Consider the following 24,031-nt stretch of genomic DNA (forward strand, 5'->3'; position numbering starts at 1 on the left):
CCAGCTGCAAGCAAAGAGATGCAGAAGCCCAAGAACAACCGATGATATGGACCAGAGTTAGTCTTCGTTATGCCTTGAAAGTTAGTCTGCTGCAGCATATATAAAGCTGAGGAAAAGGGTCTTTTAGAGACATGATTTATTTATGCTTTCAAATTTTTAACCTGTTAATAAATAGTTTCTTACAGAAACAACTCTGCGTTTTGCATAGGCTTCAGGCTGTCGATTCCCACAATGTTATGTGAGTATCGTAGGAGGCAAGGGATTTCGCCTCCTGCCAAGTGTGGCAGGCCACAGATAGCAGCCTTTCTGAGGTAGGTAAACAAATTCCCTGCGACCGTCCTCTTCTTCTGCACAATGCAGCACCCCCTTTCCTAGTCATCTGACAAGCTGAAATTCATGGCTGCCGTCAAGGTTGCAGAGAGCTTGGTGGCGATCTTCTCTGCAGAAGAGGAGAAGATAAAAAGGGGTTAGATGTCTGAATGGCATCCTTGGAAACCTCTTGTCTCTTTTCTAAAATGTGCTCCTGCATGCAAAGGAGGAGGAGCTGCAGCTGGCTGGCCATTTTAGGTTTGCAGGGAAGTAGCCTAATCAGATTCAGGCAGCCGCTATTAATGGAACAAACTGATGGGAAAGGACAGTCTTGTCCCCTCGGCATTTGAAGAGAGGGAGGAAAGGTGAATGATGTACATGCAAATGTGTCATCATTTCTCCTGGCTGTGGAGAAGATTAGATGACAGTAAAAATCATACAGGGAGGAATTAAATGTTGTGCTTTTCTGATCGTTTTGGCTGGCCAAATAAAATATGCCTCCACATACTGTTTTGGGATGGGTGGCGCTGTGGGTTAAACCAGAGCCTAGGACTTGCCGATCAGAAGGTCGGTGGTTCGAATCCCCAAGACGGGGTGAGCTCCCGTTGCTCGGTCCCAGCTCCTGCCAACCTAGCAGTTCAAAAGCATGTCAGAGTGCAAGTAGATAAATACTTCCGGCGGGAAGGTAAACGGCGTTTCCGTGCGCTGCTCTGGTTCGCCAGAAGTGGCTTAGTCATGCTGGTCACATGACCCAGAAGCGGCCAATAAAGCGAGATGAGCGCCGCAACCCCAGAGTCAGCCACGACTGGACCTAATGGTCAGGGGTCCCTTTACCTTTTTTACTGTTTTGGGGGTCCTTCCATACCCCATGAACGAATGGTGGGAGGATTTGCGGGAGAGTCCTGCTGTGCAAGCAGAAATCCTTGCACATTGCTTCCACGGATGAGACATATTAACTGATTCCCATGTACGGACTGAAGGGTATTAACGGAAGGGTGCCTGAAGCCTGGGAACTACTAAAAAGGAACAGTGGAGGCTCTGTCACAGAAATGTTATGTTGTGGGACATTCACGGGCTTCTCCTGGAACCCCATCCGGGAAGAAGCTACAGTGGGCAAGGCTCTGTCCCCACCCACTGGGAATGGGGATTCCAACTGGGGGGTCTTGAATTTTATTTTTTCACTCTCCCCCCCCCACTCCCACAACAAAGAAAAGGAATATGACCAAATGACAGCTCTTAAATCTTTCCAGGAGGACAGCCTTGCTTGCTCCAGTCCCTTAATTTACTCAAAGGGTGATTCCCAGGAAGTGAGTAAGAAAAAAAACATTTTGCAGATATTCAGCAAGGCATCTGCTCCCACTCTGGGCCCCCTTTACCTGCTCGTTTCTGCTGTTTTTTGCGCCTCTTGCTTGCAGCTTTCAGGCCTTGCCCCTGGTGCAGAGGGTCCAAGGCGGAGATCTCTGCTAGGTTAGGAGCCCTTGGCACAGACTTCTCTGCTTCCACTAGGGTCTTATTCTTGGCTTTCAGCTCTACAGTCATTGCGCCAAACTAGGGAGGGCAAAAGGAAGATCTCCTTCATCTTAAGCTTCATTCTCTAGCATGTATAAAACAAGGAAGATTCCAGCCTCTAGCAGTTGGCTTAAGTTCTTGAGGCTGCTGGGTTGGAATTAGTTGCAATGCCTAAACTCAAGTTAGAGCCCAGTCACCGTTATACTGCCATGGCCCAGTTACTGCAGCCACAACTGCACTATAAATATTTAAGAACAAAAAACACTCTTTGGAATACTCTTAAAGTAGCCTTATCCTGGGTGCTATGACCGGGACTGTGCGGGCTGTGCAATTCCAAAGAAGCACAGTGTGCAGAAATCTGAACTTTCATTTTAAAAAGAGAAAGCAAGTTTCTAGCCCTGTTGGTTGCAAAAAAAAAAAAAATGTTGAAAGGAGTGGCAGCATATAAGCAACTAAGAGCTTATGAAATAAGATTGCTTGAAGTCAACAACTTCAGGGCCTTAACATCCCATAAAATTACAGATCAGATTGGGCAAACAGCACGGAGTGACCCAATTTATACAGGTTGGAGATCCCACATTTTCTTGATGCAGAATTGTGACATTTCAGCACATACAGCCGTGGCTAAAAGTATTTATTTGGAGAGCTGGCACTGAACTTGATGGACAGCCCATCCAATTTTACACAGATCTTTGAGCTAGTTAGTGCAAAATGGGAGCCATTCAGATAAAGATCATACATGTGCTTATGATCACGATTACATGTCTGTAACACTACTGTCATATGTCTCACTGTGGATCCAGGGCTAAAGGTACTAAATGAAAGGTTATCATTCGCCAAATGAAGATGGGCAAGACTGAGCCTTAGACACGACCACCCAGAGTTTTTCGCCATCTCCCTGCTCAAAGTCCGGCACGCATTCGCCCTAAACCACATTGCCTCTCTGTTTCAATCCATAGCTGGCAAGGGACTGTTCCTGTTGACATGACATATATTTCATCTTGTACTGTGCTTTTTGGAACATTACTCTAGGAGTTAAATAAAAGGAATCTTGTCTCTTAGGCGGCAGAGAGTTCTCATTCTCTTCCTTTCTCATTCTGGCATTAGCTGCCAGTGCTGTTCCTAATTTGTATGAGGAAGGAGTCTCTCTCTCATTCCAGGCACCTCCGTCTTCCAGATTGCCCCTCTGTTTCTAGCCAAAAACCAAACAGACCTTGAGTGTTTTCTATGCTGTGGCATCACAAGAAGGTAAAACCACAAGCCTGTGGATTTGGCTATCTGACAGTCACAAGATTCCTGACAAAACCTGGGGTGGGGGAGAGAGGAAACAGCCCACAAAAACTTTTTGTGGCTGCAGGACATCAAGGGGGGGGGGAACCCAGCAGCTCCCTCAAGCCCCTTTTCTCACTCCACAACACTTCCACTTTTGCGCTCTTCTAATGGCTACTTCAAATATCAGACACACAATTCTGAATTCACCGAAGTATTCTTTTTACACATCAAGTTAGTTCAAAATTTAAAATGAACCACAAAGGGAATTCTTAAAAACCTGGGAATTTTGGGGGGAAGTTTCGAATATTCCACAACATGATACCTGACAACTCTGTGTCAGAACATTTGTTTTGTATGCAGAACGTCCCAAGTTCAGTCCCTGGGATCTCCAGGGAGGGCTGAGACAGACCTCCGTCTGACTGGAAAAGGGAATGTTTTACATTATTCTTGTTTATAAACCCAATAAAAGAAGAAAAAGATAATAATTCCTGTATAGGAGAAAAATAAATGTCATTGTGACAGGAATAAGTCTTCACACAAAAAAGAAAACGGAATGCTTTTCGCTTCATGGGTCAAATCCTTATCAGGGTCAGCCTTGTGGGCCAAATCTAACAGGTGAGAGGGCTGTCCACCTATCGCATGATATTGGGGGGTTCCTGCAGCAGAAGCGGGGGCCAGGATAAGATAATCTTTATTGTCATTGTCCTATACAGAACAACGAAACTGAAAAATCTACATAAGACATTCAAAAACCAAAAACCAGGATAACAAAGAGGAATCTTTTGCGCTTTTACTGCCCACCCCAGCTGGGAAGAGAGAGAAGGTAGCGAGAGAAGCTTCCTCTTGCTTCCTGCTACTGTGAATGTCTTTCTCCCCTTAGGTCCTTTCCTACAACCACCACCCTCTGTTAAGCAAGAGAAGGAATCCCGCATTTTCTCTCGTTTCCTTTTGCAATAGCAATCCTCCCTGTGTTTTTCTATTCCACCTCCATTGTTGGAGGTTGTCAGGGGCTCAGGAGCAGAGGCACAGGGGAGAGAGGAAATGGAGAGCGAAGGGGAAGAATCGGAGGGCAGCGTAGGGGAATATGACAGTGGCCCGAGAGATTCCATGAGCTTCTCCAGCGAATCAGAAGATTCCCAGAAGGGGGTGCCGATGGCCAGGGCAAGGGGGGTCCCAGGGGGGACGCACCAGAAGCAAGGGGCCAGCGGGGACTCCGAAAGCAGCAGAGAGAGATCAGGGCCAGCTCCCCCACCAGAGCGTAGTGGGGGGGAAGAGTCCCATGCATCAGGGCCAGTGTCTCCTCCAGCGGGGAGAGAAGATGAGTCAGGGCTGACCATGCCTCTATTGGAGAGTGAGGGAACGGAGGGGAGGTCAGGCCCAGCTAGCCCCCCCCCCGAAGGGGGAAGCAGTGACAGGAGCAGTGTAACGTTCAGGAGGAAGGTTGCCGGCTGGGCGTGGGCGCCAAGTTCAAATGTACAGGCGCGCGGCACAGCAGAAAGCCCGGATTGGGAACCAGGTCCTAAAGCCCGCCGGAGGCAGGGGGAAGACTCAGGGGAGTCAGCGTCAGAAGAGTCCAGAAAGGACAAGACCCCAGCGGACAGGTGGATCCAGAGGAGGAAAGAGCAGAGGAAGAGGTGGAGCAGGGCTAGAGTCTTAAACTGGTGCCTGGGGGGAGGAGATTCAGACGGAGCTTCAGCGGTCTAGAGTTCAAGACGTAGAGCTGCGCGCCGCGGCTTTGAAATGGAAACTGAACTTCAATAAAGACTTTTGTATATAACAAGAACTGGCGTTGGTCCTTTGTGAGCTGGGACCTAGGGCAGCTCTGACAGAGGTGTAAAGGAGGAACGCGGGAAGGCTTAGAAAGGGCTCTGAAATTTACAAAAAGCCCTGGCAGGGAGAAGTGGACTCTATGGCAGTGTCCGTTTTCATCAGCTGTTTAGCACACACCTTGTTCTAGCAATCAAGCTCTCAATCTGAAGCCCTACCCTTACCCACCTCTGACATCAGGTGTGACTTCCCCAAACAACCCATGGGCTAGAGCAGGCACCCCCAAACTCGGCCCTCCAGATGTTTTGGGACTACAATTCCCATCATCCCTGACCACTGTTCCTGTTAGCTAGGGATGATGGGAGTTGTAGTCCCAAAACATCTGGAGGGCCGAGTTTGGGGATGCCTGGGCTAGAGGTTCCCCATTCCTGTTGTAGACAAGACTGACTTAGGCAGCTCAGCGGCCTGACTCAGGATAAAGTAGCTTCCTAGGTTCCTAAAACAGCACCATGACAAACCCAAGCCCTAACTGCTGCCAGGATCTTGAAGTTGGATGTCACAAATGGATTGGACACAGAGGGGTGGTGAGAGGAACCAGCTGGGGAAGCTCCAAGGGAAGAAGACTCAGAGCCCAGGGATTGGTGGTGGGATGGAGAAGAGGGGTCAGAGGGAGAAGACTTGGAGGAGGAAGTGGCAGCAGCTGAAGAGGTAACAGGGCTTAGTGAGCTGGGAGAGTCTGCGGCAGAGAGAAGTGCAGAATCAGAAGGTGAAGCGGGTGAGGCAGAGATGAGTCTGGCTAGTGAAGAGCCACGGGTGTCCCTCTCTCCTCTCTCCACATCTCCCAGAACCAGGAAAGGCAGGAAGAGGATGGAAGAGAAGCTAGCTTCACACAAGCAGTCTCTGATTGCTTGGGGAAAGCCCTGGAAAGGGGGGGACTTAAGCAGCTGGGGGGGGGTACCTTCAGTCTCAATAACTCCTTCGTGGGGGCAAGACCTCCTGGGATTGAATTGCTATTCAGTATAGACCTGACACTCTGATGCAGAGCCTGTTTTGCTAATAAAAGGCTAACTTGTTCAGTGTGATTTACTACAGGCTTTTTTTTTTTTTTAATGCTTTTCTGTTTCATCATTTCATCAATGCGTAGTATGTTGCAGTCGAATGCATGGTAATAAGACGAGAAGAAGAAAAAAATCAACATAAATATAAGACATATATCTAAATAACAATAACAATAATAACAATAGTAACATTTAAATTAACTCTTATGAGTCTGTGATTTACTGCAGGCTTGCTCTTGTCACTGGGTCGTGTTTATGTTCATGCCTACCTCCTCACTCCCAGTTTCCTCCATCTTAACCTCTCCTTGGTCCTGAGGACAGAGTTCCTCCTCCTCCTCCATGCCAGCTTCTTCTCCAGTGGTGAGGCCAGAGCCCTCCAAGGTGATGCCAGCAGGGCCCGAGGGCAAGTCTGCAACAGGTAAAGTCCGTGAAACACCTCTCTTGAATTGCAACAGACTGAACTGATGAAAAGGGACAGCAGTGTGGGGAAGGACGACACACTGAGGTGGCGACTCATCTCTGGCCAAAGGGGAACAGGAGCAAAATCTGGTCATCCATCTACTGGGCACCTTCATAGATCGCCATCTCCCTCATCCCAAGGAAACAGTGGCAAGGCCAGGTTGCTCTCTACCCAGGAGCAGGGCCGGCCAAAGACATTTGGGCACCTGAGGCAAACCACAACTGGTGCCTTTCCTCCAGCCAGGGAAGAAGGGATGAAGAGCTACATTGGGAACAAGGGTGGGATGAGAGAAGGCACTGTAGGGGTGGGTGCCGCCAAGGCTTGCCTACGTATCTTTGGGCACCAGGCAAATACATTCCTTTTCTCTCCGGCCCTTGCTTGAGTATACAATCTATGGCCTTTTAAACTGGGGGGGGGGGGTAATTGCTCTATTTGATATAAGTACTTACCGTATTTTTCGCCCTATAGGACGCACCTTTTCCCCCTCGAAAAATGAAGGGGAAATCTGGGTGCGTCCTATGGGGCGAATGCAGGCTTTCGCTGAAGCACAGACCCCTCTCGCTCTCCAGGCTTCAGGAAGACATCCGCAGCTTAGGCAGCCCTGCGGGAGTTCCCGAAGGGCTGTCTAGGCTGCGGATAGCAGCCTGCTTCCCAGAGCGCCGGGCGCCCTGAAAGCAGAGCGCCCAGCGCTTCAGAAACACATCCACAGTGGATAGCAGCCCTGCGGGAGTTCCTCACAGGGCTCCCCACGCTGTGGATAGCAGCCTGCCGCCCGGCACGAGAGGCGCCCTGAAGCAGAGTGCCCCTTGCGCAGGGCAGACATTGGCCAGCCCCACAAGCTCGGGGGACAGCAGGGAGGCGCAGTGTCACCATCCCGCTGTTCCTCGACCTGGTTCGGTTTCCCCGACCTGCTTTGGGGGGGGGGGGAATAAAGGAAAAAAAAATTCCTTTATTTCCCCCCCACCCAAAAAAAAACAAACCTAGGTGCATCCTATGGGACGGAGCATCCTATGGGACGAAAAATACGGTAATTCATTCCGGAGGTCCGTTCTTAACCTGAAACTGTTCTTAACCCGAAGCACCACTTTAGCTAATGGGGCCTCCTGCTGCTGCCGCGCTGCCAGAGCACAATTTCTGTTCTCATCCTGAAGCAAAGTTCTTAACCTGAAGCACTATTTCTGGGTTAGCAGTCTGTAACCTGAAGCATATGTAACCCGAAGTACCACTGTATGTATTTTTGTACCGTGGTACCTTGGTTTACGCACTTAATCCGTTCCAGAAGTCTGTTCTTAAACCAAAGCATTCTTAAACCAAGACGTGCTTTCCGATAGCAGTGGGGGACTCAATTTACAAATGGAACACACTCAAAAGGAAGCAAAACATGTTCTTATTCCAAGGCAAAGATCACAAACCAAAACACCTACTTCTGGGTATGCCGCGTTCTTAATCCAAGTTGTTCATAAACTAAGCTGTTCTTAAACCAAGGTGCCACTGTATACTGAAAGCTGCCCTGTGATCTTCAGATGAAAGGTTGTATAGATAATTTAATAATAATAGCTGGAATGGCTGGAAGCAGAATCACAGTGCCTTGGCTTCTCTCTCTGCCCTGTAACTTACTTGCCAAGACTTTCTCGTTCTCTTGCTCCAGTGCCTCAAAATCAAAGGCCTTGCCCATCTCCGCAACGATCTCGGCGCTAATGTGAGTGGGGAGCGTGTGGGTCTCAGGCGGGTGTGTGAAATAGCTGATCCTCCCACTAGCAGGGACAAAAAGGAAAGCAATGAACACTGATATTAGCAGCATGCATTACGGGGAGGGAGGAAGTATCCCTTCAGATCCATTTTCCCCCATGGCTGGTCCTTGCCCACGTGAGACTGGATTAGAACTGGGGGCCACAAAACACTCAGGCCTGGGGCTGCTCCATCTAGTCCTCAGAACATTACACTACCTTGCCTGCTCTCCCTAGGCCACATCTGGCACCAGCCCTGCTTTACATCCCCTCAAGTGTTTCTGCCCAGCTGGAATGTGTTCTTGAACTCGGATAATGCTTCTTGCTTCCTGTTATGGAGGATACAGAGGAGTGAGTGTGTGTGTGTGTGTGTGTGTGTGTGTGTGTGTGTGTGTGTGAACCTGCCTACTGCACAAAGGTAAAATTTAGGTTCATTGCTCCGCCCACTTTGCATCTGGCCCCGCCCACCCTGGCTGCCCTCTGGAAGAAGTTCCTCACTCCTGCCCTAACAATGGCAAGCACTTATTTATTTATTTATTTATTTATTTATTTATTAATTAATAAATATTTTTTTTATTTATGCCCCGCCCTTCCTGGTTCAGAAAACTGGGCTCAGTTTGTTAACAACAAATTTAAAACACTTAATTGATGCAACAAAAAACAGCACAAAATACAGTATAAAACTTGAACAACAATAAATTCAGAATTCAAAAATCAATTTGGGGGGGGGGGGGAATCCATCCAATAAACATTAGATGATCACCAGGGCTAGCTGGCTAAATAAGTCCAATTTGGGCCAGTGATGAGACCAGGGGAGAATTAGCTGTGGGATCCTAGAGCGGATAATCTTCATAAAAAGGGGAGGCGGAGGGAAGGAAGGAAGGGGAATAAAAGATCAGGCTAAGTTCAGATGGAAAGCCAGGCGGAATAGCTCTGTCTTGTAGGCCCTGCGGAAGGAAGTTAAATCCTGCAGGGCCCTGGTCTCCTGGGACAGAGCATTCCACCAGGTCTACTTGATCATCACCAACTGCTGCATGAGACAAAAGTTCCTTCATCCTGTTGAAATTCTGTTCTGTGAATGGCCCTGAGACCTCCAGGTATAGGGCAGTATATAAATTCTAACAACAACAACAACAATAAATCAGTTCTTTGCTCACCTTGTCCAGTCACTAACAACAACAACAACAATAATAATAAATCAGTTCTTTGCTCACCTTGTCCAGTCACTTAGTATGGCTTTGGCTGCCTTCTCATGGTCAGGCGTCCCTCCTTTCTTCAGCTTTCCCTGCCTCCTGGCCAAATGAGCCAGGAACTCCATGGTGTCCTGGAAATCTGGCACGCGGTAGTGCTGCATAATCTGGGGGGGGGGGGGGAGAGAAGAGGAGAGAGAAGCCAATTGCCCAGTTAGTAGTAATCCTCAGATGCCTGCAAAAAGAGCAGGATTGACTGTCAAGCACTCAGGGCTCACAATGCTCCTCTTGAAGGCATCCCCAACCTTTGGCCCTCCAGATGTTTTGGACTACAATTCCCATGATCCCTGACCACTGGTCCTGTTAGCTAGACATCATGGGAGTTGTAGGCCAAAACATCTGGAGGGCCGCAGGTTGGGGATGCCTGCTCTAAACTAAGACCTTTGCCCGAAATTGCATCTGAGTGGATGGAACCTGGAGGGCACACTCACTCCTTTCAACTTGGATTTAATCCAGAAAAACCACAACAACCCTTCCCCCAGAAGCTAACATCAATGAATTAAATGAATTAAGAAGCTAACATCAGTGAAAGTGAATTAAGTTTGCCACTCTACAACTCTTCTCTCCCAATTCTCCCTAAAGCTTTGAGAGAAGCTCAGAATTCCTGGCTCTCCGCTGCCCAATTGTTTGCCCGCCATCACAACCAGGGCCGGCCTGCCTCCCCCTGCCCTGCCCCACAGCTACCTGCTGCTTGTTGCATCGCTTCAAGATGGCCTCCACTGGGCTCACGGGGTCAACCAGTTGCTCTATCTTGACACAGTTTCGTAAGATCATGGCGGCATCTGAGGTGGGAGAAGCCACGACAATCCCTGGACAGTCCAGAAGTTTGATGTGCTTGTCCAGCTGCACCTCTTGCAGGCACCTAAAAGGAGACAGCACAAGAGGGAGGGAGGGAGGGAGGGAGGGAGGGAGGGAGTCAACTTATTCCAAGAAAAATGCCCCTCCACCTGTTAGCACCATCTGCTAAAGCCCTGTGCTGTATCCCTTCCTGTCATGAAGGTAGAGCGTAGAGCAACCATTATTGCTCCAGCTGTCTATCTTACCACACTTCATAAATTGTGGAATCAGAGTTGACAGGGACTTCAAAGGTCATCTAGTTCAGTGTCCTGATGACACAGGAAGTGTTCACCCTACAGCTCCCTCTCCACTGCAGGAGAACCTACGACAGGCATAGGCAAACTCAGCCCTCTAGGTGTTTGGGGACTACAACTCCCATCATCCCTGACCACTGGTCCTGTTAACTAGGGATGATGGGATTTGTAGTCCCAACACAACTGGAGGGCTGAGTTTGGGGGTGCCTGGCCTACAATCTTCTGAGACTGACTGTCCTATTTCTGAGCAGCTCCTTTCATCAGAAATTTCACTCCAGCTGATCTATTTGATGAGTAACCTCACTGGTAGATATCGGAAATTTTAAAACCTTGCAGGAACTGGCAAGTGGGTAGCTGATGGCTAAGGACAACAAGTTAAAAATAACAAAAAAAAAAAATGTAATGTAAGGTTAATTACAGGGAATGGAATGTGGATTGGAAATAACCAAGATAACAATGCAGCAACAAGAGGAAATTATGGACACATTGATAACGGATGGTGGAAAGCCAATTTTTTTTTGGGGGGGGGGATGTATTAAATTTGTTTTAATTTGTGGTTGATTCATTAAAATTTGGAAAATCAATAAAAATGATTTAGTAAAAAATAATGAAGCTCACTCCAGTCTTTAGCTGGAGTCTGCAACTATTAATCCTGGCCCTCCTCTCCCTTCAGAGCAACGGAAACTAAATCTGCTCTGTCAGCTGTGCAATAGCCTTTCAAATATTGAAATTTCTTTCATATCACCACTGAACTGTCTCTTCTCCAGGCCACCTCCAGCTTTTCTCACAGGACTTGCATCCCTAGGCCTCTCACCATCTTTGCCACCCACCTCTGAACGCATATCTGTTGCATGGCTACGGCTCTGCCTCCATGACTGGAGATTTCTGAAGGCCACTAGTCGGACAAGACAGGAGGGGGGAGCGCCCTTGTGCTCAGGTCCCGCTTGTCGGTTTCCCACAGATATCTGAATCGTCCCTGAGGGAACAGGATGCTGGACTAGATGGGTCATTGGTACACCAACCAGGCTCTTATGTTCTCACAATACGCATCTTAAAAGTGTGGTGCCCAGAACTGGGCCCAGTACTCCAGGCATATCCGCTCCACTTCCACCGTGGGGAGGAGTTGTGCTGGACCGCATGGCCACCCACTCCCCTCCGGTGGCGGGGGACTGAATTGGTGATAGGAATTTTGATAGAAATTTTGAGGTCTTAGATATATGATAATGTTCATAAGCGTACCAACCAAGCACGAACATAGATCAGCACAGGAAGACCAATCTGGAACCATTTTGATTCCTAAACTGAACAAATGTTTTTTCTGCAACTGAACAAATGTTTTTTTCTGTTTGTCTCTTTCCTCACAAATCCCTGTCTTAAGGTTCAGTTACAGATAGGTAGCCGTGTTGGTCTGCCATAGTCAAAACAAAAAATTCCTTCCAGTAGCATCTTAAAGACCAACTAAGTTAGTTCTAGGTATGAGCTTTCGTGTGCATGCACATCCCTGAGGGAACATCCCTTCAGGTATCTGAAGAAGTGTGCATGCACACGAAAGCTCATACCTAGAACTAACTTAGTTGGTCTTTAAGGTGCTACTGGAAGGAATTTTTTGCCCTGTCTTAAGGGTATGTCTGCGTTTGAATAGGGTGTGAGCCTGGCCCAGGAACTAAGTATTTATCATTACAAAAGACTAGCCAGGCTCCAAAGAAAATCCAATCAAGTAACTTGCCAGACAGGAGAAAAACAACGTTCAAATTTCTGTTTTAGACCGCCTTTTTTGTGATGTAGGTATGATGTATCTGAGCGGTGGTCTTAGGTTACACCCCTTCTGTGATGTATGTATGATGTTTCTGGGGGTGGACTTGATCTACAGGGAGGCAATTTCAAAAGTCTTTATAAGGCCTTGCACACCATTTTTCTGGGTTCCTCCTCACTCCTGCAGGTGAGGGGAGCACCCTGTTGTAACAGATCAATAAAAATCAGGCTTACTAGCTGTTTTGCTTCTCAATATTCTCCGGTCGGCCTCTCTAATCTTCTCCAACCAGTAGGGAACCTATGTAAGGACTCTATATGGACTCTTGGATACCCCATAAGGGAAAAGGGCAATTTTTGTTTACAACACCAGCCACGTCAGAGCCTGGCCAGCCAATCCACTGGCCGGGGGGTGTGTGTGGCCGGGACCATTTAATTCCTCAATCACCCGCCGTCCCTCCCTAATTTGCAGGTTTTAGGCATTGGCCTGGCTATGGACCTCGGTTGGTCCGCGTTAAGGGACCTGGTAGGAATTTTTCCACTTGGCAAATTGGCACTGGCCATTTGGTTTTCGCCTACCTCGTAGCAATCGTCACAACTTTGTTAGGGTTGCGGTTAGGCATTGATTGACCTTGTGTGTGGGAGGGGAGGTGTGGCCCTCCATGCTTAAGGGTATTCCGTTAAAGGAATCCGGGGGTGTTGATCTTGTCCGAAGCCCCGTTGGGGGCTAGGGCCTTGACAGGACCCCGATGGGAACACCAGGGGGAGCTTGAGTTGGTTTGCATCGACAGGGCTCACCCTTCCGGTGGTTTACCCTTACCGGACTTCCTGTGCATTGGGCAGGAGTCAGATATAGTCATATATCTTGTTCTGGAGGTCCGTTCTTAACCTGAAACTGTTCTTAACCTGAAGCACCACTTTAGCTAATGGGGCCTCCTGCTGCTGCCGCACCGCCAGAGCACGATTATATCACCATTCAGTGCCTAAGTCAATACCGCTCACATTCTGTAATCAATAAAGTTGTGGCCAAAATTTGCCCAATAACATTAACCTAATATCCGTGTCCTTGTGTGTGTTATTTCTCAGCGAGGGGGGGGGGCTTTGGGGTCTCAACACGCAACTGTCCTACCCTTCATCCGATGAGCTCAGAGGTGCATATGCAGGGACCCCCACAGCTATTGTAACCCTCACTGCAAATCTGTAAGGTAGGTTATGCTCAGTGATAGCAACGCTCCACAGCCTGTGGACTATTGGAGGAGGAATCATTTCAGGCCTCTCTGTTCAAAGTCCACCCGGAGCTGCAGCCCCAGTGTTGCAAAACCACCCCCACCCCCCAGACATCTCTCCTGGCCTTCAGAAAAAGAGCACAAAGTCCATTTTGTCAACAGAGTTTTAGAGGCAAAATAGTCTGTGCCTCTGAAGGAGTCCTTTATCTGGTCTGACTAAATGGCTTTTATTTATTTTGCGGCTGTATTTTAACTGTTTAATTATTCTGAGGTTTTAATTTATTCCATTGGGAGTTTTGTTGTGAATTTAATCATTTTTAAGTTGCAACCAATCGGCCAAATAAGCAGAGGGCCGAGGAGCAAGAGAGTTACCAGCATGTCTCTCATTCATCCCCCAGCATTTGCTTATAGCGAAGGTGCTATAGGATACCACCTAACACTCAGTTTGATCTCTCTTTGGCAGGATACCTGCCCCCCAACGCCTCCTCCATCTTGCAGCATTCCTTGTGCTCCCAAGCAATGGGAAGACCTGGGCTGCTTTTTACACGGTGATCCTTCTGTTTTGAAAGAGCTCACTGTAAGTAATAAAGCAGTGCAAGTTCAAAAGGCCTCTGCAGTTCCCCAAAGCTACATCAGCTACATCATCATCATCATCATCATCATCATCACTACTACTACTACTACTACCCTGCCTTTCCCGGTTCAAAAAACCGGGCACAGGGCAGCTAACAACAAATTTAAAAGACTTAATTATAAAAGCAGCATAAAATACAGTATAAAAACACGCATAACAATAAAATTCAGAAATCAATTTAGGGGAAATAAGCATTAGATAATCCCCAGGGCTAGCTGGGTCCTACTTGGGCTAACGAGGAGGCCAGGGGAGAATTAGCTGTGGGGTCTCAGAGCAGGTGATCTTCATAAAAGGGGAGGGGGAGGGAAGAGAAGGGAAATAAAAGATCAGGCTGAATTCAAATTAAAGGCCAGGTGGAATAGCTCTGGCTTACAGGCCCGACAGAAGGTTAAATCCTGAAGGGCCCTGGTCTCATGGGTCAGAGCATTCCACCAGGTCGGAGCCATCACTGAAAAGGCCCTGGCCCTGGTGGAGGGTAGTCTGACTTCCTTAGGGCCTGGGACCTCTAAACTATGGTCCAGGCTGTCTCAGGAAAGGGGGTATAGGGATGCATGTTGCCTCATCTCTTAAGACCCACAGCACAAATCTTCTTCCCTGCGTCTCTGAGGCCCACAGCCCCTTCCCAGCGTCTGGGGGGATGTCACAGGTGCCACTGCTGAGCTGGAGTAAATCCACAGTTCCATCATTCCCCTTCCTCACACACTGTCTGGCCAACCTTTTCTTTCCTTGCCCTGAAATCCAACTTGGCCTGAATACTCAAGATCCAAAGCTCTCCTTTCCAGCACAACCAATGCTGTTCTGCAGCTGCGCCTCTGATTGGCTCACAAGCACCCTAAAATGTTGCGGGTTCTACAGATAACTTAGAACAGAACTGAAGGGCCTTAACAGCTTAATCAGACACCGTACACCAGCCTTTCTCAACCTGTGGGTCTCCAGATGGTGGTTTTTTGTTTTGTTTTTTATTAAAGATTTTCTTGTTTTACAGAAGTATATGTAATGTCTCTCATATTTTTTCCATGTAACATTTATACAAATCAGTCTCATTTGTTGAGACATTAGGGGGAGAAAAAAAAGGGGTGGAGGGGGGGAAGATGGGTGGGGGTTGGGGTTGGGGGGCGATGTTTCTATTTTACTTAATATATGTGGGGTTTGGTGTCAGCGTTGCTCGTGCAGGCTCTCTGCTGTTCACTTGTGTTCCTTTGGTGGTGAGAGAGGTTGGGGTTGGCCCAGGGTGTGGTTGTTTGTTTGTGATTGGCTGTGGTGGTCGTTGTTTTCATGTGTGAGTGGGGTGGGTGGGTGTTTTGGATCAGGTTAGCCATACTGATTTGTATGCTGTTGGTGAATTATTGTCATTGTCTTGTTGGGCTGTGTACGTGATAAAGGGGAGCCATACCTGGGCCCCCAGATGTTGTTGAACTACAACTCTCATCACCCCTAGGTAGCAAGGCTCAGAGATGATGGGAGTTGTAGTCCAGAAACATCTGGGGGCCCAGAGGTTGAGAACTGCTGCCATACATAGACAAAGCTCAAGGGAGACCTACCCCCACCCCCAAAACCCTGGCTTCTACAGCATGCACAGAAGGACTGCCACGTACTTGGTGACGCCAGGAGTGGCACCAACACCGCAGGCCCGGCTCCTCTTCAAGCTGTTGATCAAGCTGCTCTTGCCGACATTAGGGAAACCTGCGGTGAGAGATGGGAGAAGCGGGCAGAGCCATCAGCAAAAGCACCTGCCCCCTGCTCCCACTCAAGATTAGTTCTACCTCTGTGAGCACCTCCTTCTCTCCACTCCCTATAGCAAAAATAATGCAGCACCGAAAAGGAAGGCACAGCTGCCCACAAGCCGCCTTTCCTCTTTGAATGAATGAGTGCCAGTAGCCAGAACAAAGGCATCTTCAAAGGTTCATGTCCAGCAACACCAACAGGCAGGATCCTTACTCAGTAGTAAGCCATTTTGATGTGCCGCATATGACTCCCTTGTTGAAGTGGCTCCGGTCTGTTTCCGGGCACAATGCAAAGTGCTGGTAATGACCTATAAAGACCTATTCAGCTTAAGGCCAAGCTACCTGAAGGGCTGCATTCCCTCCTACAAACCTGGCCAGGTTTTGAGATCTTTCAGGGAGGCCCTTCTCTGAGTGGAGACGAAGGAGAGGGCCTTTTCGGTGGTGGCCAGACAATTTTGGAACTCCCTCCTTAGAGAAGTTAGAGTGGCTCCCTCCTGGCTGTCCTTCCATGGGCAGGTGAAGACTTTCTTGTTCCAACAGGCTTTTAGGAATGCGCTGCTTTTAAAGAGGGAGCTGGTGCTATACTGCTTTTGTTGTGACTGTATGTTTTAAACAGAATAGACATAATATGCCATAAATGCTTAATTATTTTTTAATGCTGGGGTCCCCCCCCCGTTTTTAGCTGTTTTAATTTTATCTCTAAGCAGCCTTGAACCGCTGCCAGGGGAAAAGGTGGGGAATAAATAAATAAATAAAGATTATTCTTACAATGTGCGTACCCACACATGCAGCCTTGGCACAACTTTGCCGGGTCATCTGGACTTGAGAGGCAAGAGGTCCGATATTTAACAAGGTCAGGAAAGGTACCCAAGTGCTTAGATTCCTACCATATTTTATAAATTTTCACAAAATTTATACACTGCTTAATTTTTTTAAAAAAACAAACCCTCAAAGCATTTACAAGAAGATAACAAAATAAAGTCAAGAAAGAATACAACTCTGCTTTAAAACATACAAAAGTTAAAATATTAAAACATATTTAAATTACCTCAAATTATCCCAATGTCTTTCTGAGCAATGGGGGTAGGATTTAAGAGATTCCCCCCCCCGCCCGCCCGGCTTTCCACCTCCCTCCAAGAGGGGCTCCCTACTCACCCACAACCCCAACACTGATGGCCGTCCTGACATCCTGGTTCCGGCAGTAGTTGGCCAGCACCTTCATGAGGCAGTCTGCTCCAACACAGGCTCCCCCGCTGAGCAGCTCCCCCGAAGCCTGGGATACGGGGACTCGGCTCTGTTGCTGGAGGTGGGGAAAAAGAGAAGCAGGCAAAGGGGGTGGATGCACACCTGCAGCCAGAAGTTCTGCTGCTTAAAAAATGGCCTGGTTTTCTTCTTTACTGTTTTACTGTTTCCCCCCCTCCCCCAACAATCAATACAATCAAGGAATATAAACAATAAAAGAGAAAGGAAATATCGGCTATGGATCATCTGCATAAGAGCCAACTCCTAGGGGTCAACAGGCTTTCACACCCCCCCATAAAGTATTTGAGGGGGCCGGCTCCCCCCAAAGTTAATGGGCATTGCCATTGATTCTATGATTCAAATGGTGTGCATGCACCTTGTCATGCGGTCGATTGTGTGAGGTGGGGCTTACCTGTCCCCAATATTTTATTCAAGTTGGCACCCCTGGTAATCTGGAGTCTCACATACAGTTAAAAAAAGGTAAAGGTAAAGGATCCCTGACAGTTAAGTCTAGTCACAGACGACTCTAGGGTTGTGGCGCTCATCTCGCTTTACAGGCCGAGGGAACCAGCATTTAGCGTTAGTCAGTAAATCCAAGAAAATCTGCTCTAATCTTTTGTGGCCCGAATCCCTGTCACTGCAGAACACACAAATTGGGGGTGGGGTGTCCCTTCTCAGAACTCTGCTTTCATGTCCCACCCTATAGCTCACACTATTCCAATTCCCCATCCCAAAGGGAAACGCCCTGGGCTTCATCAATGAGGAATCAGCACCTTGATACCTCTTGAAAGGCGCCACTTGGCCTCAGAGTTGCTAACTTTGTGTTAACAGTAATAAGGAGTAAGAGGAATCGGTGGAAACAGAACTGGCCGGCAGAAGCCTTTAAGAGGAGAGGGCTGAAGCCCATTCTTCCCCAAATGGCTTTCAATGAAACCTAATGACTGGCCAAAGCTGTCACTCACTTGCCCCACTGCAAAATCCCAGCACCACTTACCAGGTTTTTGCTCTGCTGCTGAGTGGAAGCTTTAAAGGCCACTGTGGGGAATTCGTTCCTCAGGTACTTCAGCCACTTAGCCACAATTTCCTTAGATACCAGATCTGGGCCAGGAAGAGAAGAGAAGAGTTAACTTTAGGATCCTCAGCAATGCTTGAATACCAAACACGTCTCCAGAGACAAAACATCTTTGCATCAACTGCCAAGCCTTGCCAAACCCCTCTGGACTGCTGCTCTGAGTAATCTCGGAGTTTAATAAGCTGAGATATAAAACTGCATTCTGGGTGTGAACGCAGCCCCTTTCCTCCTCTCTTTGCAGTAGCCCAACAAGCTTCCTAGCATGGCTGGTTCTGAAACTGTTATTCACAGTTGCTCAGCTGAGTGAAAATGGGAAATCATAGTTAACTGAAGGCTTCCTTTCCTGTTCAATCACTTACACCTGCAAGGGAAGGAACAAAGGGCTTGTGTGGCTGCAACTCAGCTTCTTAAGCTTATGGTTGCAAAAAAATCAGTCGCTGAGCCTCTACCACTCCCTCATTTGCCCTTCTCTGCTTCCCCAAAGCTTATGTTTCCAAATTATTTGAATGCAAGAACCTTGAAATCACAATATGGAAAAGCAGCTATTGTAATTTGTCTGTTTATTCTGTGTACTTCTCTGGACTGCCCTGCCAGAATTTGAATTTTGGGAGAGAAGCATAGATTCTGAATATAACAGTGCAGGATTCTGGTTAACACTTGCTGAACACTGACTATGAGAGTGTCTAACACTCTGCTATCCTTGAGTAACACAGCAGAGAGGACTAGAATCATAGCATACCAGTGCCAGACCCCCTTTCCTTCCCAGAGAGCCGTACATGGCTGGCCTTCACACTTGCCTATTTTATTTAACACCAGGACTAGCCTCTTGTTAGCTCCAGCTTGCACCACGGCCTGCTCAACCTGGGGGCAGCGGCAGCCTTGGGGATCTCGAGCGTCGAGAACTTCCAGGATCACATCAGCTGCTTCCACCACCTAAAGGGAGAAAGAGAGTTTGCCACCTGACAACTGGCTCAGCCCCTGAGGACAGTCGCACTCAGAGCAGATGCATCTTTCCCCACACTAAGTGACAAGAAGTCCCACTGACCTTCCTGAACTCCCTATAATACGCCTTGCAGGAACTGTCTTTCTCCAGCAAGGTATGTTTCGCTAGTTGCTTCAGATCCATCTCCTGCAGGGAGAGAAAGAGTTCATATTTTAGCTTAAAAATAAATTAAATAACCTTACAGCATTATCTCTCCCTTTCATGAACAGCGGTATACAAATTTAATAAAAAATATTAATAATAATAATTACAGCTGGGAAAGCATTTTAACACTAAGTAAAAGATAAAGTAAAAAAAATAAGGCAGGGCGAATGGAACCCAGTGGGACATACATAAAGGAACAAGTCCAATGCTTCGAACAGCATGGAAAGTGAATTGCAATTTTGCTTGTAGCATAAGCAGAATTACCAGGACTGCCACTATGAGCCACTGTCTGGAAACCAAGAAGCCCATGGGTTGGGTTTAGGACAATAATTTCTATCCTACCTATCTACAACCATACACAAGAGAGCTTGCGGTTTAGACGACATGACACAAAATGTAAAATATGACCAAAACCTAAAAACAAGCCATTTTAGAGCAACAGGAATATTCACATTGGGGAGTAAATCCACATTTTGAGAATGGCTGTCTAAACAAAGGCAGTGATAGGGCCTCTCTCAGGAGGCTGTTCCAAAGTTTAATGTTTAGCAGATTATTGTATTTTAATATTTTGTGAGTGGCTGGGGAAACCCAACCAGATGGGCGGGGTATAAATAAATTATTATTATTATTATTATTATTATTATTATTATTATTATTATTATTATTAAGCCTGGGCACAACCAGCACGTTGTTAAGACAGGGAAAACATGGAGCTGATGATGATCTGTGTTTGTGGATGGAACACAGGATAGAGAGGCCTGAGTATGTAAAAACTAGTTTACAGTACATAGGGGAAATGTGCATTTGTTGCTCCACATTTGTTGCTTCTGTCCCTGCACATCACTGGCACATGGCCCTGGAAGGTGCCACAGAGAGAAGGGAACATGGCCATCAGTTTTGAAAAAGGTTCCCCAGCTCTGCCTTACAGGGTCTCCAAAAAAGGAGGCAGACAAGTAGTCTCTAAACAGCTATATGAACAGGGTCCCACTGCAGTCGGCTTTGATGTCTTTAAAACTTCAGTACCTTCTGTTCAAAATTCTGCTGTCTGTGCAAGGCATCCTTCTGCAGCCCTTCTAAACTCCGGAACCGGCTGATTTCCTTCTGCCGTGCCGTTCGCTGCCGCTCCTGCAGTTCTGTAGCCTGAGAGGATGTGCAAAGCCATAACTCAAAGAGGTTGCCACAAGCTCCACTGGAAAGAGACCCATTTTTCAGGCTCTTTGAAACCTAAGATTCTAGAGCAGCGGTTCTCAACCTGTGGGTTCCCAGATGTTGTTGGACTACCACTCCCATCATCCCTGAACTCTGGGCTTGCTAGCTAGGGGTGATGGGAGTTGTAGTTCAACAACATCTGGAGACTCACAGGTTGAGAAAGGCTGCTCTAGAGCCAAGGTTTGGTACCCAACCACTGATCCCAAACTGGGAAATGAAACCAGGAACTCGAAGAAGCCAGCCTTCATTTCCCCATGCAGGGCTTCCCCCTGCTTAATCTCACCCTTTTCTCTTTTAGTGCTGCTCCTTTCTTGACATGTTCTTTGAAATGTGACAGCTGAGGCACTCCTGGGTCCTTTTTCCCATGAGTCTTTGCATCCCTTCTCTATGAAAGCCAAAGGAGACACGCTGGTAAAGGCAATGAACTGGACGAGACATCAGAGATAGAAGACCCTACAAATTCACCTTAGCTTCACTGAAAGTAAAAATTAAAAGACCCTTGTTCTTCCAGCTAGTGCTACAGTCAGAAGCTTCATTCCCTTCCGCTCAAAACTTAGGAATAAAGTCCTCTCAGTTCCTAGCCTGTTATGTTCCACTCCCTTGCTGAGCCCATGAATCCTGTTATGTTTCACATCTGCAAACTGAACTCTGGATTTTAATTTAAGTGAGGCTTACTTAGTCTTTTACAACTCTTATTTTGACCCAAACAGAATCTGCCTCCTCTCCTCCAATGAAACTCAGCTCCCTAAAATTACCGGCAGCTACCACACTGCCAAATCCAAAGATGTCTCTCTGCCTTTCCACTTTTTGACCTCTCTGCTGCTGCCTTCAGTGCAGCTGGCCCTTCTTTTCCTTGTTGGCTCCCTTCATGCTTCCACCTGCTAAATTTCACTTTTCAAAAGGACTTATGAAGAGTGGGAACGGTTGGTGCTGCCAGTCTCTGCTCACCTTGCCATGTTTCTGTCTCTTCCCGGATTTTTTCTGCTCTGCAGAGGGGGGAATGAAATCAAAGGTGAGACCATTTTACATTTGGGTTCCCCAGTTTGTAGGAATGCAACGTTTGACCCAAAAACCTGGCAAAATGACTTACTTTTTGACATGGTGTCAAAAGCTGAGAGAGGCGGAGGTTTGTTTTTCTGTCCGATGAGAGCTTCTGTGGCCTCTGGAGAAACTTCTAGGTTGCTTTCTTTTCTGATTAACAGCAACTGGAAATGGAAGAAAGGGTGCCACCAGCACCCCTATTTCAGAAACAAAGATCTGAGCGGAGGGGAACCAAAACCCTGTGATCTCTTGTTGCTGGAGAAATAGAACAAGGATAACCAAACAAGGCAGAGAGCGCCCACAAACCTTGGACAGGACACTCGCACCTCCTTAATCCCCTTGATCTTATTCAATCCTTTATTAGGCACAGCAAACCACACATTATAAAACAAACACAGTATACAGATTGTGGAAAATATGAATTCAGCATAACAATTTGCATAAATAATACAGTCTAACACTACCACATCACTGACCAATCAAGAACCACTAAATCTCTCTGTAATGGCCCAGTCTTTCCACATGGACAACACTCAAAAATTTAACCACTATTAAAGTAATTTGATCATTCCCACCCGAGAGCAGGTCCTGAACCATTGGCAGCATAGAGCCGAGCCTGTTAAGTTGTAAGGCCTCTAACAACTGTCTTCTGGCATAAATGCCAAAATCACAAGAAATGAAAATTTGCTCCAACGTATCAGGTTCCTGCCCTACCACATTTGCAGAGACGCTCTGCGTCTGGGCGAGCTAAATATCTTCCTCTTACTATCATCGAGGGAAACATATTAAATCTGGCTGACATAAACAGCCTGCACAGTTCATGGTTCTTCAGATTTGCCATGTAACCCTTTTGAAAGATCCCCTTGATTATTCACGAAGCAGGATGCCAGATCTCACAACTGTTTGATTCCATCGGCCGGACCCATGTGCCGCCTCCCCTGCTGAACTTCAGCCTGCAGCTTGGGGTCGCGCGCTTGAAAGCTGCCCGCGTAACCAGCACGCGCACGTCAATCTACTTGCATGCCGCGGTGCCCCATGCGCGGCCCTTCCGCCCACTCCGGCCCCGATCCTCCTTCTTACCCTCCAGCTCGAAGCTCCCCTTCCAGGGCGGCGGCGTCTGCTTTCTACGACGCACGCGGCTTCCTGGATGGGGCACGTGGTTTCCTGCGCGTTCCCGAGGAGGGCGGAGCTCGGGGGGGGGCGCGTCCCCGGGACGCCCCTCCCTTCCCTTTGCTGAGTTTGCACGCCTGTGGGTTGGGATTTCTTGGGATCGGAACAAAGCAAACAGGGAAGGGAGGAAGGGAAAGGTGGGGAGGCTGGCGCGAAGGCATGGAGAGCCCTTGTCGCTGTATTAAAAATGTCTCGCCTTGCGCGTTGGGAAATTTGCACGTGTGAATTTGCAGGGAAAGCTTTACGGAAAGAGCTTTGCGAATTCCGCCAGGGGAACGACCCGATTTGCAGAACTGCAGGCCGGGGGGGGGGGGTTTCGGTTGTTGTCTTTACCCAGCCGACACTGGGGAGGGGGGGGGGGAGTTTTGCAGTGCAGAACCCATTGCAGAGAAATCCCTTCGAGGACGTGAGCAGCCCCACGTTGCAGACCTGCAGGAAGTCATGGATGCAAAGCTGCAAGACGTGCGGTGAAATCGCCCGGAGGAAATGGTTTTCTGAGTGGTGCACTAGCAGGCAGCGATGGTTTGCAGGAACTGCGTTTAATAGAAAGCTTTGCGATTCTGGAAACCAGATATCCGATCGCCCCCGTGCTCGCTATAGGCGATGGAGAGAACGGCGGAAGGGATGCAAAAAATGGAATTTTAGTTCCGTGCAGGAAACGCAAAAGATGATGCTAAGCATCAGATTGCAAGAAAAAGGCAAGGGCTCAGACGAGAAATATTCATACCCTGGACATGGGTGGGAGTGAATAATAAAGGCTCGGTGGAGACCCTGTTAAATCCCAGTGTGAATATATTTGGTCCCAAGGTCTTCTTTGATGGGGTGAGGCTTATCCCAACGTTGTCTGGGCAATCATGGCCTGCATTCAACTCTATGAACAAAGGGTGCCAGATGCTGCTGCAAGGACACAGAAAATAACTTCAGTACTGTATTTCTGTAGTGTTCATACTGAACAATATTCTAACTCATTTCTGGCAGGCCTGCCGTCTCTAGTCCTGTATCCCTAACCTGAGAGCGTTCAGCTTGTGGACACGGATATGGCAGTTGACCACGTATAGCAATGTATACCAAACTACTGTACCTGTTTATTAAGCATTCAGCTTGATGTGGTTTGTAGAGAAGTTTCACGAGGTCACATCTAGCAATTGTAACCCCACTCTTTCCAGTGAATTTTCCAGTCACTGCAAAAAGTCTGCTTTATTTTTAAGTGGTTTTGTCGCACAAGAATGCCAAATCTTCAAAATTCTGCAAATCTTCAATTCTACAAATCTGATTTTGCCCCATGAGACTGTATCCGACCTGCAATAGAGCAACAGGCAGGAAAGCTTTGGAAATTTTTTTTTGATCAAGTCTCTTGAATAAACCTAGAAGCCA

At 47.6% G+C, this 24,031-nt stretch overlaps 1 protein-coding gene and 1 long non-coding RNA gene across 2 annotated transcripts; one reads left to right on the top strand and one right to left on the bottom strand.

Annotated features, from left to right (window-relative positions):
- Positions 1 to 119: 119 nt before the first annotated feature.
- On the bottom strand, positions 120 to 22,684 carry GNL3L (G protein nucleolar 3 like). The gene is made up of 16 exons (XM_081845910.1): positions 22,568 to 22,684; positions 21,537 to 21,651; positions 21,395 to 21,432; positions 20,730 to 20,831; positions 20,261 to 20,377; positions 19,136 to 19,219; positions 18,888 to 19,023; positions 18,013 to 18,116; positions 16,932 to 17,076; positions 15,648 to 15,735; positions 10,037 to 10,214; positions 9,317 to 9,459; positions 7,993 to 8,129; positions 6,185 to 6,324; positions 1,686 to 1,857; positions 120 to 439 (listed from the first exon to the last, which is right to left on the bottom strand). Exons 2-16 carry the CDS (start codon positions 21,544 to 21,546, stop codon positions 372 to 374), a joined length of 1,662 nt encoding a protein of 553 aa, XP_081702036.1. The 5' UTR covers positions 21,547 to 21,651; positions 22,568 to 22,684; the 3' UTR covers positions 120 to 371.
- LOC309332746 lies at positions 1,864 to 5,960 on the top strand. The gene is made up of 2 exons (XR_014152322.1): positions 1,864 to 4,089; positions 4,922 to 5,960. It is a non-coding gene; the product is annotated as an uncharacterized lncRNA (long non-coding RNA).
- Positions 22,685 to 24,031: the final 1,347 nt, after the last annotated feature.

Source organism: Podarcis erhardii, assembly GCF_964252035.2.
Source record: "Podarcis erhardii genome assembly, chromosome: 17".
Lineage (NCBI taxonomy): Eukaryota > Metazoa > Chordata > Lepidosauria > Squamata > Lacertidae > Podarcis > Podarcis erhardii.

Bases quoted from the DNA above. Each gene is read 5' to 3' on its own strand.
- GNL3L (XM_081845910.1), bottom strand. The intron at 18,117-18,887 runs GCAAGTGTGAAG...TTCCTGGCCCAG, and splicing joins CCTGGTGTTAAATAAAATAG to ATCTGGTATCTAAGGAAATT. The intron at 15,736-16,931 runs GTGAGTAGGGAG...CTCTCACCGCAG, and splicing joins CATCAGTGTTGGGGTTGTGG to GTTTCCCTAATGTCGGCAAG.